General features: G+C 40.2%; 1 protein-coding gene across 1 annotated transcript in view; it reads right to left on the reverse strand.

The window, feature by feature from the left end:
• Nucleotides 1-350: 350 nt before the first annotated feature.
• Nucleotides 351-13,242, reverse strand: part of LOC142649424 (uncharacterized) — a 31,158-nt gene continuing 18,266 nt past the window's right edge. The window contains exons 2-4 of the mRNA XM_075825524.1: nt 9,736-9,907; nt 8,903-9,078; nt 351-7,060 (exon numbers count right to left, since the gene is read on the reverse strand). Of these exons, the coding sequence (XP_075681639.1) occupies nt 6,869-7,060; nt 8,903-9,078; nt 9,736-9,907 (540 nt within the window). The 3' untranslated portion in view covers nt 351-6,868. The remainder of the gene's footprint in view (nt 7,061-8,902; nt 9,079-9,735; nt 9,908-13,242) is intronic.

Here is a 13,242-nt window from a genome sequence, read left to right on the forward strand (position 1 = left end):
TTTAACCGCTTTTGGCTCTGTTCACATCTGTGTTGTGGTGTCCACAATGCAGGATCTGTCGTATGGCAATTAAAACGACTTTAGTGAGGATTTTGACCAATCGTAACGCTTGTTACTCAGCAATGAATGGGAGGTCACATGACAGGCCAGTCAACCATCAACATGTAGAAGAACAGGTCATGTATTCTAAATTACCCTAAAATGTTAATATAACATTCTGGAATGGTTTGCACAAAAATATACAAACACTGCTATTAGCTGACAGATGCTCTTTACGTAGGGCATACTGACAAAGAGTTGTGTATAGTAAAAATATCTTGTACTATATAAAAAGAATAAAGTGACAGAAATGATATTTCTTAAAAATATTTTTATTTCAAAAGATAGAGCTATTAAAGATTAAAAACAGCCACACAGCCTTCTACAGCAGTATTTTGGTACCACATTGAACAGTTTTATGGGTTTTGTCATGTAAGAAGCTTTTCCATTGCCTTGTTTGCTCGTCTGTACAATTATTACCTGATAATACTAAGGAAGGCGATTTTCGGGTCGGCCGGGGGCGGAATGTCACCCGAAAGCCGCCCGCAAATCACGGACTGTGCACATGGGTGCGGCCAATATTTGCTATGAGCCTGGACCGCAGAACACGGCGTAATAAGACTTGCCCGTTCTTTCTGCGGTCCGGGCTCCTAGTCCAAGCACGGACCGTGAAAACCACGGTCGTTTGCATGGCCCCATAGGAATGAATGGGGCCGCAATTCTCCCCAATTTTCAGGGGAATTGCGGCCGCAAAAGCACGTTTCTGTGCATGGGGCCTTAGGCTATGTTCACACATCGTTTTTAACCAATTTTTGAGGTATATATTCAGAAAGGCTCCGCCAAATGCGTACATAGACTGTAATGGGTCTGATGTATTCCATAAGAGTGCACATTTGGCACAAGTTTGGGCGGTATATGTTGGCTTCGGTTTTTTTTTGTATTGGAATGCATAGTCGACTTTGCTTTCAATACAAGGGGATTGAAGAATCTTATACCGTGCAATATACTGCATGTTTTTTTTTACAATGCAAGTCAATGGAAAACTTATGCAATTGTATAGTATAAAGTGGCACACATCGGGCCATATGTTTGGTGTATATGTCAGGAGCATTTCCCAAAGTATACCCTAAAATATGGAAAGAAAATAAAAAAAGATGTAAATAGAGCATATACATTTTCCCTTGAAAAAAAACCAAAAACAAAAGCTAAAATTCATACTGTACTGACGGTAAATTGTCCTTTTGTTATTAATAGAACATACTGACAAATTGACAACTGATCAGCAGTTTCTAAAAAGAGAATTAAAAAATAACAAATATGGCGGCACTTCCGGTTGTCACTTTTACAGAATCCCGCCACAACGAAATAAATAATTGCCAATATCTCTGTAAGGAAAAAAATATAATAACTAAACTGTGGCTGCTGCGCTAACTTTTAATTAACTAAAATATTAAATTATCACATTTTTATTTTGGGTGAATATCTTCTTTAAAAAGTCATTTGGACCCAAAACAGGATAAACTAATGTAACAGTTAGGCCAGAATCACACACAGTTTTGGTGAAGTTTTTTGAGCCAAAGCCAGAAGTGGATCTAAAAAGGTAAAAAAGGTATTAAAGACTGATGCATCTCCTTTCTTACATGTCCATTTCTGTTTGGTCAAAAAAAACTGTGCCAAAACGGTGTGTGAGATCCTGGCCTAATATGGTAATTCTGTTTTTAACCCCTTAGTGACCAGCCCATTTTAGGCCCTAATGACCAAGCTATTTTATTCGTTTTTCTATAGTCGCATTCAAAGAGCTATAGCTTTTTTATTTTTTCGTCTACATAGCTGTATGAGGACTTGTTTTTTGCGGGACTAGTTGTGCTTTTTAATGGCACCATTTTTGGGTACATATAATTTTTATATTAACTTTTATTAACCTTTTTGGGGGGGATTATAAAAAAAACCTGAAATTCCGCCATTGTTCTATGCGTTTTTAAATTGACGCCGTTCACTATGCGACGTAAATAACATGTTACCTTTATTCTATGGGTCGGTACGATTACGGCGATACCACATATGTAGAGGTTTTTTTATGTTTTACGACTTTTGCACAATAAAAACACTTTTGAACTAAAATTATTTGTTTTTGCATCGTGGCTTTCCAAGAGCCGTAATTTTTTTATTTTTCCATCAATGTAGTGATTTTTTGGGCTTGTTTTCTGCGGGACAAGACGTAGTTTTGATTGGTACTGTTTTGGGGTGCATGGGACTTATTGATTCATTTTTATTATGACTTTTTTGGGGGGCAATGGAAAAAAATTGCAATTTCGCCATGTTTTTTTGCGTTTTTTTTTTACGGTGTTCACTTTGCGGTTTAAATTACCTATTAACTTTATTAATGGAGTCATTACGGTCGCGGCGATACCACATATGTGTACTTTTTTTTTTACACTTTTACTAAATAAAACCACTTCTTATGGAAAAAAATGGATTTATTTTTTTACTGTACTTTTTATTAATAATCTTTATTTCACTTTGATGACTGATTTTATTAGTCCCACTAGGGGACTTTACTGTGCGATATTCCGATCGCTGCTATAATGCTCTGGTATACTTCGTATACCAGAGCATTATTGCCTGTCAGTGTAAATCTGACAGGCAATCTGTTAGGACGTGCCTCCGGCGCGTCCTAACAGGAATATGTCCAGGGCAGACCTGGGGGCTTTTATCAAGCCCCCGGCTGCCATGACACCCCATTGGAGACCCGCGATTTCATTCGCGGGCCGCCGATGGGTGACAGAGGGAGCTCACTCCCTCTGTAAACAAAGTTAAATGCCGCGGTCGCTATTGACGGCGGCATTTAACGGGTTAAACGGCCGCGATCGAAGTAAACTTTGATCGCGGGCGTTGGAGCAGGAGCTCAGCTGTCATCAGACAGCAGAGCCCCGGCTCCAGCCTGCACGGGAGACCCGTGCAGGACTTAGACTAGGCTGACGTGAAAAGGCGTCAGCCTAGCCTAAAGCCCATTAGTGAATCACGTAAAAAGGCGTATTGGTGGTCACTAAGGGGTTAAAGTGAAACATCCTTTAAGCCAAAAAACTAAAATGCATATAATGACTTTTTAAATACCACCACTTGACTACTTAGGAACTGCCAATTCTACAACAACAAGCAATGAGGGAATGCAAGTCACGCAAATATAGAAAGCTCTAAAATATAGAAAGCTCTGTCCAGTGCACAATATTTCATATATCCCTTATTAATAAACAATAAAGATCACCTGCAATATAAGCATTATTATTAATTCATGTTTCCAGTCTAAGAAATTGGAATTTACCTCCAACTTGCAGGTACACAGGTTAATAAACGAGGCCGCATTCAAACGTTGCAGCTTAATCGGCAGTGTAAAAAAAAGAGGCAAAATCCAGTTTTGCAAAAACGTTATATTCTTAGGGCCTGTTCACATCAGTGTTGGCTTTCTGTTCCGGGGTTCCGTCAAAGGTTCCACTTTAATGACAGAATCAATAACGCAGTCGACTGCACTATTGATTCGGTCAAAAAAACGGAAACCTGATGGAATGGTGACAAACTGAAACCATTAGCAATGTTTCCGTCACCATTGATATCAATGGTGATGCAAACGGAAGCTAAGGTTTCCGTTTGCCTTTCCGAGGGGTTCACCCGACAGAAACCTCCAATGGAACCCCTGAACAGAAAGCCAACGCTGATGTGAACCGGCCCTTGGAGAACTGCACTCAGTGATTGCTACTTCAATAGAAAAATTATCCCTGCTGAATTTCAGTTTCCCACAGCTGGCGGTGGACAGACTATTGAGTGTTGTCCTCAGTGGTCTATACATCGCCTATGGGTCACAGGATTCTGACTTTAAATATAACGATTTATGAAAATCTACAGCCAACATCATGGGGCCGTGAAGAATTTGTTTTCTCAGTCTGTGGTAAATTGGACTTGCTCCTTCTGTAAGAAAAAATATTTGAATAAAATTATATTTAGGCACGACAGTTTTCATCTTGTTGTGAATTCTATTTTTCTGTTCTGTCCTGAGTGCAGAAATGAATTTAAAGGCTGCATACACCTTTGAATGATTGAGTGCTTGGTGGTTTTACAATTTTTCGAATTGACATTAAAAATAATTTTTACTTTTTATGATACAGCTTCTATGTATCCTGTGTACATAAAAGCTGTATCATTGTCTCAGCCGATTCCGGACAACTTGGCTGAGAGCGGGTCCTGCATGTCTCTGACACACAGGATCCAGCTAATATGCATTACATCTAAGTTCACAACTTAGATGTGATCGATATTAGCTGGATCCGGTGCTGAATTGCCTGAGAGAGAACGATACAGCTTTTATGTATACAGAGTACATAGAAGCTGTATCGTAAAGAGGAAAAATATTTTTTATAAAAGTCAATTAGAAAATTGCTTAAAAACATTTATTTAATTTAAAAAAAGATTTTTTTTATTCAAAGGTCTGCATAACCATTAAGCTGTGACGGTTCCGCCCACGATAGATACCAATGGTGCCTGTCGGACCACATTGACTCCTAATGGGTTTCATCAGATTCCGTCAAGGTGTCCGTCATTTGCCGAAAAAAATAGCACGGCATGCTGTGCCATTTTGTTTAGCAAAAACCACGGTACTTGCGACGTAATCCTGGCGCAGATGTAAACAGAGCCTATATGATGCAACAGCATGAGTTTGTGGTGACACAGCCGCCACAGAAAAATTCTGAGAAAATGTAAGAAACATTTTAAATAATTTGAGTCACGTAATAAACACAGCGTTCTCCTTGTTGTGAAGAGCCTATAACTATTATAAGAGTTGAGTGAATAAAACTTGGGAGCGCATACAACTTAAGATCTTGGAAAGGAACCATGTAACATACATTACAATACAACACCCCCAATCAAGGAGTGTTCACACATTGCTTTTCGTACAATTTTGCGGTTTCAAAGCAATACGAGTGTGTCTCAATGTAATCATGCATCACGTATGTACTCTAACATCTTCTAGCAAATGTTCTTTTATTCAGCAAAGAGAATATTGAAAATCAGGAAACACACGAGACCAGAAAAATCATTTAAAAGAGGAATAGCCATTTTGTTTCAGCTAACTAAAAAGTGCATCTTCATTAATTTCAGTGCATTTATGTCTCTTTGGTGAGGTTCTCTCTCATATCGGACCCTGAATTATAAAAACAACGTTCTGTAGCCCGATTTCACTGCTAGTTGGTACTGAACTCTAGAAACTTACAGGCTAATCTTCCTAGTCAAATGCTGTCTGGCTTTTCTAGTAGCACTCCGCGCGCCTCCTTGCGCGTTTCGATGCGTGATATTCATATTATGGTGTTATTTTCCCCTAAAAGCAATTCTGATACAGGAAAATGGCTCCCAGCATTCAAGGGAGCATATCATATTTTTTTTCTATACAGAATTCGACAGAAAAAACCTCTGTATGCCTTTATATTAAAACAGAGGTATATGGAATTTCAGTAGGGCCCCAAGTAATTATATGGGTGCCCTATTACGCCTTCATACAACTCAGTGGTTGTAGAGAGCTGTAATATGGCCATGTACCTTAGATCCAAGTGTCCACATCACCAGGCTTTAGAGGAACACAACATGTAGAGACCAATTACAGTTACCGAATGTCCTAAGTGACCTTATATACTTCTTAGTTCAATGTTTTAAAACATCAGTGCATGGTACCATTTCTTTGACCCTTGGTCCCTTCCCACAGACCGTAGCTGCTTTATGATTTTTTTTTACATAGGGAAGTAAAATAAATTGCTATTATGATGGTTTTATATGCTAAGAGGGCTACAGGAAGTATAGTTTTGGTCTCTACACTATTTTCTGTGCTGCGCCATTCCTCACATTGTCACCACAAAAACAGAATTCCTACAATGTACGTTACAACATATTGCTTACCTTAGACTTCTCTTTTAGAAATACAATAATATTAAGGCCAAATTTTATTCTGCAGTGCAATAAAAATACTGTTTTTAAGACCTCTTACAACAACACTCAAGCTAATATTTATAGAATCAGACTCCGGCAACTTGTTTGCAGCCTATCAACTCTTTGGAAAGCAGTGACATCACTAAGGCGCTCTCTGAGAATATTCAATCAACGTTCTATGATTTACTGTTTTCTAGGGTGCACTTTCACAAATACAAAGAACCAAAAAATGTATTTTATCAATTAAAATAGTTTTTGCATTGTGACTCGATCCATTATTTAAAAGGGGCGTTTGGTCAAGACCACTTGTCAAAATGTTCGAATAAGAAAAATTTGGTCCACTTGCATTAGTAAGAACCATGAACTAACTACGAGCGGTCTGAGCCGCTGTGCAAGAATTGTCATGGCCCCTAACCAACCACCATAGTTAAAAAACATGAGCCGGGTTAGCATAATACCATTGAGCAGCTTTTATCTCATGTATCTGGTCTTTTCATACTTTGCACCAACATTTTAAAGCATCAGATTCAGGGGCACCTTTTGGTCATGGCCCTTGCCCTAATGGTCAGTCCACCCATCCAGAATTTAGAGCAGTGCTACTCTGAGTTCTGGAGGATCATTGGCATCCACCAAAAGAATCGATGGATGTCGATCAAGATGTAATGTTTCCTTTTCCCTCCAGCTCTGATAAAGGGATAATAAGCATTTACATTACGGTTAAGCCAGCATCAGTGGGAATTCTGGTTATCATCTTCACCAGTGACCTTGAAATTGAAAAGAAGTTACCCAAACAGGACATCTCTTAAAACCGGCACACTTTTTGATAAATTGGTAATATTGATGGTTAGGACAAAAATTATTATTTTATTTCAGCAGAGTTTTCTAAAAGCAGCTGTGAAAGAAATTCTTTTGTGTCTTGGATCCCAGAAGAAATCTCAGAGCCATCCTTAGCGACATACGTTCCAATTATAAATAGCTTCCGATTTTCACAAATCTCCGATAGTGCAAGGGCAGCATGAATCTCAGGGATGTGGTGTGCATTTTGTAGGTCCTACAAGGAGAACAGAAAAGTTGATTGGATATGATAACTGCTGAAATTCAACATCCAACACTGAAGATTGAATATAGTAATACATGATGAAACCTTTAACTACATAATGTCTCAGTGAAGAAATTCGGGAATTATACAAAAAGCATTAAGAAAAAAAGTGTCTTGCAATAGGAAAGTGAAAAGAATGTTGGCCAATAAAATAGCAATATGTTTAGGGCATTGAATATACAGGGTGGGCCATTTATATGGATACACCTAAATAAAATGGGAATGGTTGGTGATATTAACTTCCTGTTTGTGGCACATTAGTATATGGGAGGGGGGAAACTTTTCAAGCTGGGTGTTGACCATGGCGGCCATTTTTAAGTCGGCCATTTTGTATCCAACTTTAGTTTTTTCAACGGGGAGAGGGTCATGTGACACATCAAACTTATCGAGAATTTCACAAGAAAAACAATGGTGTGCTTGGTTTTAACGTTACTTCATTCTTTCATGAGTTATTTACAAGTTTCTGACCACTTATAAAATGTGTTCAAAGTGCTGCCCATTGTGTTGGATTGTCAATGCAACCCTCTTCTCCCACTCTTCACACACTGATAGCACGTTCAACTCCAACGAACATGAGATTATTTTGCGAATGGGAGGACAGGAGCGTCTGCCAGATATTTCTGGCTCCCCTCATTTCCAGGGAAAATATCAACATAGGAGAGATAAAATCCAACCTGCTGTTTAGTCCATGTTTTCCTTGACAGCAGATGTCAAGGGACTGTCTGGTATTGGAATGTCAGCGGGATACACTAAAATACAATGTTTATGGCCAGATTTGTTTTTCCCTAATACTTTTTATTGTACTGACTATTAAAAGGGGTTTTCCCATCCACAGGATATGTCATAAATGTCAGATAAATGCAGGTCCCACCTCTGTGATCTGCACCTATCTCTAGAACGGGACCCCCTAAACCCCGTTCTAATGCTCTGTGTTGTGGCTGAAGCGTGGGATTCCCGACCACGAATTACGGAAACAGCATAGCTCGCTGAGCTACACTGTTTCCGCAACTCCCATAGTAGTGAATGGCAGTTACGAAAGCAGCGTAGCATACGAGCTGTGCTGTTTACGTAACGACCATTCAGTTCTATGGGAAATACACCATGTTATCAGGAAGTGGCCGGGAGGCAGTGGGAATCGAGAAAGGTACAACAGGGTTAAGGGACCCTGTTCTAGTGATAGGTGCGAGTCCCAGAGGTGGGACCTGCATCTATCTGACATTTATGACATATCCTGTGGATCGGTCATAAACGTCTCTGATGGGAAAACCCCTTTAACTTGTTCCACTTCATATAGTCCATACTACAATACAGTTAGGGTCAGTTTACACAGAGATTTTTGGCGATTATTTTGACGTGACAGTGTCGAAATCGGCACCAAAATATGGCCAAATCGCCCCCCATTGATTTCAATGGGAGGCAGAGGCATTTTTTTTTCCCCAGGCAGATTTTAGCCGCTTGTGGGGGAAAAAAAGTGGTTTGTTCTTATAGCAGTTTCCACCTCAGACCTCCCATTGAAATCAATTGGAGGCAGAAAAAACCCAGGGCGCACATTTCTGAGTGTTTCTAGCTGTGTTTTCTCCCCCCACAGTCCTTGCATTAGATTCAACAGGTGCAGGCAAAAAACGCAGCGAAAAAGGCATAAAAAATAAAATAAAAAATGAGTTAAAACAATGCTGCCAGTTCAAAATCTGCCTCAAAACTCCTGAAGGAATTTTCTAAGAGGGCTATTAATGGGTACATTTTACATTCATAGCTTCATTCTACAAATACATTTAGAAGAGCATGCATCAATACCTGTTTATTAGCAAGTACTATAAGAGGAAGGACAGAGTCTTGCTGGATCAATTGATGAAGATGTCTTTTAGCAAGTGGAAGACGACCATGATCAGCAGAGTCCACCACAAAAATTACAGCAAATGCCCTAGAAAGGTACATTTTCCAATAAGGTCTCAGCTGCTCACTCCCTCCAACTGTAGGTAAAACAGAAAAACCCTGGTTAACTTGGAGTGCACGTTAATAAAAACACGGTCTTATGGAAGCCCATTCAATATTAGCCCGAGTTTTCATCATACTGGGAATGATGTAAACAGTGAAAATTTGTTGGCGCTATGCAAGCAACAGAACAAAAAAAAAACAAGACATAGATGCCATTAAGAATTTAGGGGTTGTTGGAGATCAAGAAGGTTAATTTCCTGTAACATGAAATCCCTCCCAGTTAGGCCTCGTGCACACGTCCGTGATATATACGGCTGCGTTTCCCGGACCGAACACAGTTCAGGGAGCCGGAGTACCTAGCATCATAGTTATGTATGATGCTAGGAGTCCCTGCCTCTTAACAGAAATATTGTCCCGCACTGTAATCATGTTTTCAGTACAAGACCGTATTTCTGCGGCAAAGCATCATACATAACTACGATGCTAGAAACTCCGGCTCACTGAACAGTGTTCGGTCCGGAAAATGCGGGTGACATACGGTTCATATATCACGGACCAAACACGGACGTGTGCATGAGGCCTTAGTGTAGCCACTCTACCTTTGTCAGGTATTTACATAGAAGGCTACTGCGGCAAACGGAGTATAGATTTGGCTCTGGCTATAGAATCAATAAATAAACCTTTAAACCTACTTTCCAAAAACTCCATTTTAGAATTTCCATTGCTGATGCACATTGCATTAACGCCTTCTGTAGGTGTTGGAATAAGTTTTCCTTTATTGGCTGCAATAGAGTTCAAGACGCTAGTCTTTCCTGATCCATCCAGTCCAAGCACTAAAACCTGCTTGCATGGTGCATGTTTTTCCTATTAAAGAAGCAAAAGCAGACAGTCAACAATAAGTAAGCTCTTAGAACTGTGAACAGGCGTCTATGTGGTTTGCTGCACAACAACACAAACATCGGAGCCGTCAGAATAATATGCATTATTAATACTTGCATTAGGTATTAAGGAGCTATTTAGTCCTGCAGCCCAATCACACCTCAAAATAAAAACATAATAAGAATATCAGGTCCATAAACAGCAGCTTGTATACAGTTTCCAGGTAACATCAAACAAAATGAAGATCTATTATAAAGATGCTAGATTGGTTAACCATAAAGCTAAGTCGGGGCTTCACTTTCCTACATAACAATTTATGTAGCTCTTCAATGGGAGAAAAGGCTGCAATACCTGTGAATCACCGCTACATACGTGTCGACGATTCACAGTGAGAAATGTAGGGAAAGCAGCATTCGTACGAGCGCTACACCCACTTCAAAACAACTGATCGGCGGGGGTCCCGGGAGTCAGATCCTGACCCATCAGCTATTGATGGCCTATGCGGAGGATTGGACAGCCCCTTTAAGCTACATAAATTGCTATGTAGGAAAGTGAAGCCCCGACTTGGCTTTACGGTTAACCAATCTAGCATCTTTATAATAGATCTTCATTTTGTTTGAGGTTACCTGGAAACTATATACAAGCTGCTGTTTATGGACCTGTTATTTTTATTATGTGTTTATTTTGTAGTGTGAACTTTTAGGGACTGGACAACCCCTTTAATCTTTCCACCGTGTGCTTTTAAAATAGTTTCTAGGGACGGATGCAAAATATATGCTCTGTGCTTATTCTGGCTTTCTACTTCCACAACAATTTGTAAATGCGGTTGAATTTATGAAGTATAAGAACAATCCACATGTATTTGCTACCTGAGCACGCACCAAAATTGGCTATACTCTTATAATAAAGCCACTGTACTGAATTGAGTTATTTCAATAATAACAACATATTAAGGAATTCCTGTTGAGAAAAAAATTGTAACTATACATACATTAAAAGTATTTTTTTTCATTACATGTCAATTTAAAATGCAATATAAGTGTGGAAAGTTGGGGTCCATCCACTAGGATTCCCTCCAATCCTATTAATATTAAAAAAAAAACAAAACAACAAAAAGTCTATGTTAGAAACATTTGCTAGGAATAATTAAATACACATAAAAGTCTAAATAAATGTGTAGAGTATCTCAAGGTATGCATACATAAGTAAAAAAAAAAAAACAACAAAAAAACTGTAGTTAAAAAAAGGCTTTCAAAACAGAAGCAGTAGCATTAATATAGCGGAGCAAAAAAACTAAAACATACCATTCTTTTCTTCATTACTTTGCATGCGCTTTCAGGACCACATTACTCTCTTGTCTAAATACAAGAGTAACAAGGCTCAAGTAGAAAGAAGAGGTAGAATGCAATGTGGTGACGTAGTTATTGGGAGCCGCCATTAATAAGATTTGGCTAATGCAGTTAATTCTAATCCAGCTCTGACCTAAAAGCAAACACACCTTTACGTACCTTGATATTTACTGAGCATCAGGTTAGCAGAAGGAAAAGAAATGTAAAAGCATGATTGGTGAATTTTCGGAGAAGAAGATAGATATCTCCATCTATAGCAATAATTCAAAAAAAAGTAGTAGCAGCACTATTGAAACTAGTTTTGGGTGCCAGCATCACAACCTTGATTAGGGTCCTAATAAGTTTACAAAAAAAGTTGCAGCAGAGAGAGAGAGACAGAGACAGAGAGAGAAGAATGAGAGAGGAATAGCCGTGTTTTTTAAAGCCGGTATTTCTAAAAAAAACGCAGCACAATACAGTAGCAGCATAGTGGATGAGATTTAAGAAAGCTCATTCACATGCTGCGTAAGATTTCCGAGCCGAAATTGACCTGCGGTGCATGTCAAATCCTGCAGCGGAATGTGGCCAGAAATGCTGCGTTTTTCAGAGGAGAGGTCACCATCTCCTTCCATTAAAACACACCAAAATATTTACTGTAATGTAATTCTATTTTCTGCCATAAAAACCATGCAGAAAATGGTGCGTTTTTGCCGCAGTAGAACGTCTGCGTTTTTCAACGGAATTGCTACAGAAATTTTCTGCAGCAATTCCGTTGTGTGTGGAGAAGCCCTTTGGGTGGATTCACTCGTGGCATATTTTTACGCTGCAGATTTTGTCTAGGTATATCCGCCATAAAATGTGTATGTTTTGTAGTGGATTTGTTTCAGACTGCTGCGGATTTCACACAATGCAAAGGATGCAACAAACAGGCAACAAAATCTGCATGTAAAACCTGCAGATTTTGCAACGGATTCACTGCAACCAAATCCGTGGTATAAAAATATATGTATTTGTTTAAGGCCTCATGCACATGAACGTGTTTTTGCGTCCGTAATTCACCTGCAAACCTGCGGATCCATTGCAGACCCATTAATTCCTACGGCCCTATGCACACGACCATGATTTTCACTGTTATGTGCAGGACCGCAAATCCGTACCACAGAAACTCAGGACATGAGGTCTGCATATTCGCTACGGACATGCCAATAAAAGTGAATGGGGCCGTGAAAACTGCGGATACACCTCCGCAGTTGCGGTTTTGCGGAGCAGATGCTAATGGCTCCTGAGTGATTATGTGACCTACTCAGGGGGTTGGGACAAGCTTGTGACATCATTTTTTGCCTTGCCCGTTTTAGAAGCTCTGCAAATGCGGATGACACACGGATGCAAATCCGTATTGCGGGTCCTTGAAATTGCGGACCACAAATGGACCACAGGCGTGTGCATGAGGCCTAAGCCGAAACCAGGAGCGGAACATAGATAGAAGAAATATATAAAAGGATGGCCTTAAAGTGTCTTCTCTACTGGATCCAATTCTAGTTTTCTCTTAAAAAAAAAATACATGCACAATCTGCACAGTGGGAACAAGGACTTAAGTATATACACAACTTGAGGGGAAAAAAAAAAAAGACTGCACGGCACTCACCGCTTTCCAAAGGTGCTTTAATTCAACAAACAGAGGCAGGCATAACAGGGGAGACAAGGACAAGAGAACTGGCCTGCTGGGATTGAGTGCTCTCATGCATGGCTAGGGGATTTAAGTGAGCTGCTCATCTGTCGTGAGGGGGGCTGTGCGGCAGCGTCGCCGAGGGGGTGCTGTGCGGCAGCGTCGACGCGGGGGGGGGCTGTGCGGCAGCATCTGCTGCGGGGGGGGCTGTGCGGCAGCATCTGCTGCGGGGGGGGGCTGTGCGGCAGCATCTGCTGCGGGGGGGGGGCTGTGCGGCAGCATCTGCTGCGGGGGGGGGCTGTGCGGCAGCATCTGCTGCGGGGGGG

This window comes from Rhinoderma darwinii, chromosome 1 (genome assembly GCF_050947455.1).
Source record: "Rhinoderma darwinii isolate aRhiDar2 chromosome 1, aRhiDar2.hap1, whole genome shotgun sequence".
Taxonomy (NCBI): Eukaryota; Metazoa; Chordata; class Amphibia; order Anura; family Rhinodermatidae; genus Rhinoderma; species Rhinoderma darwinii.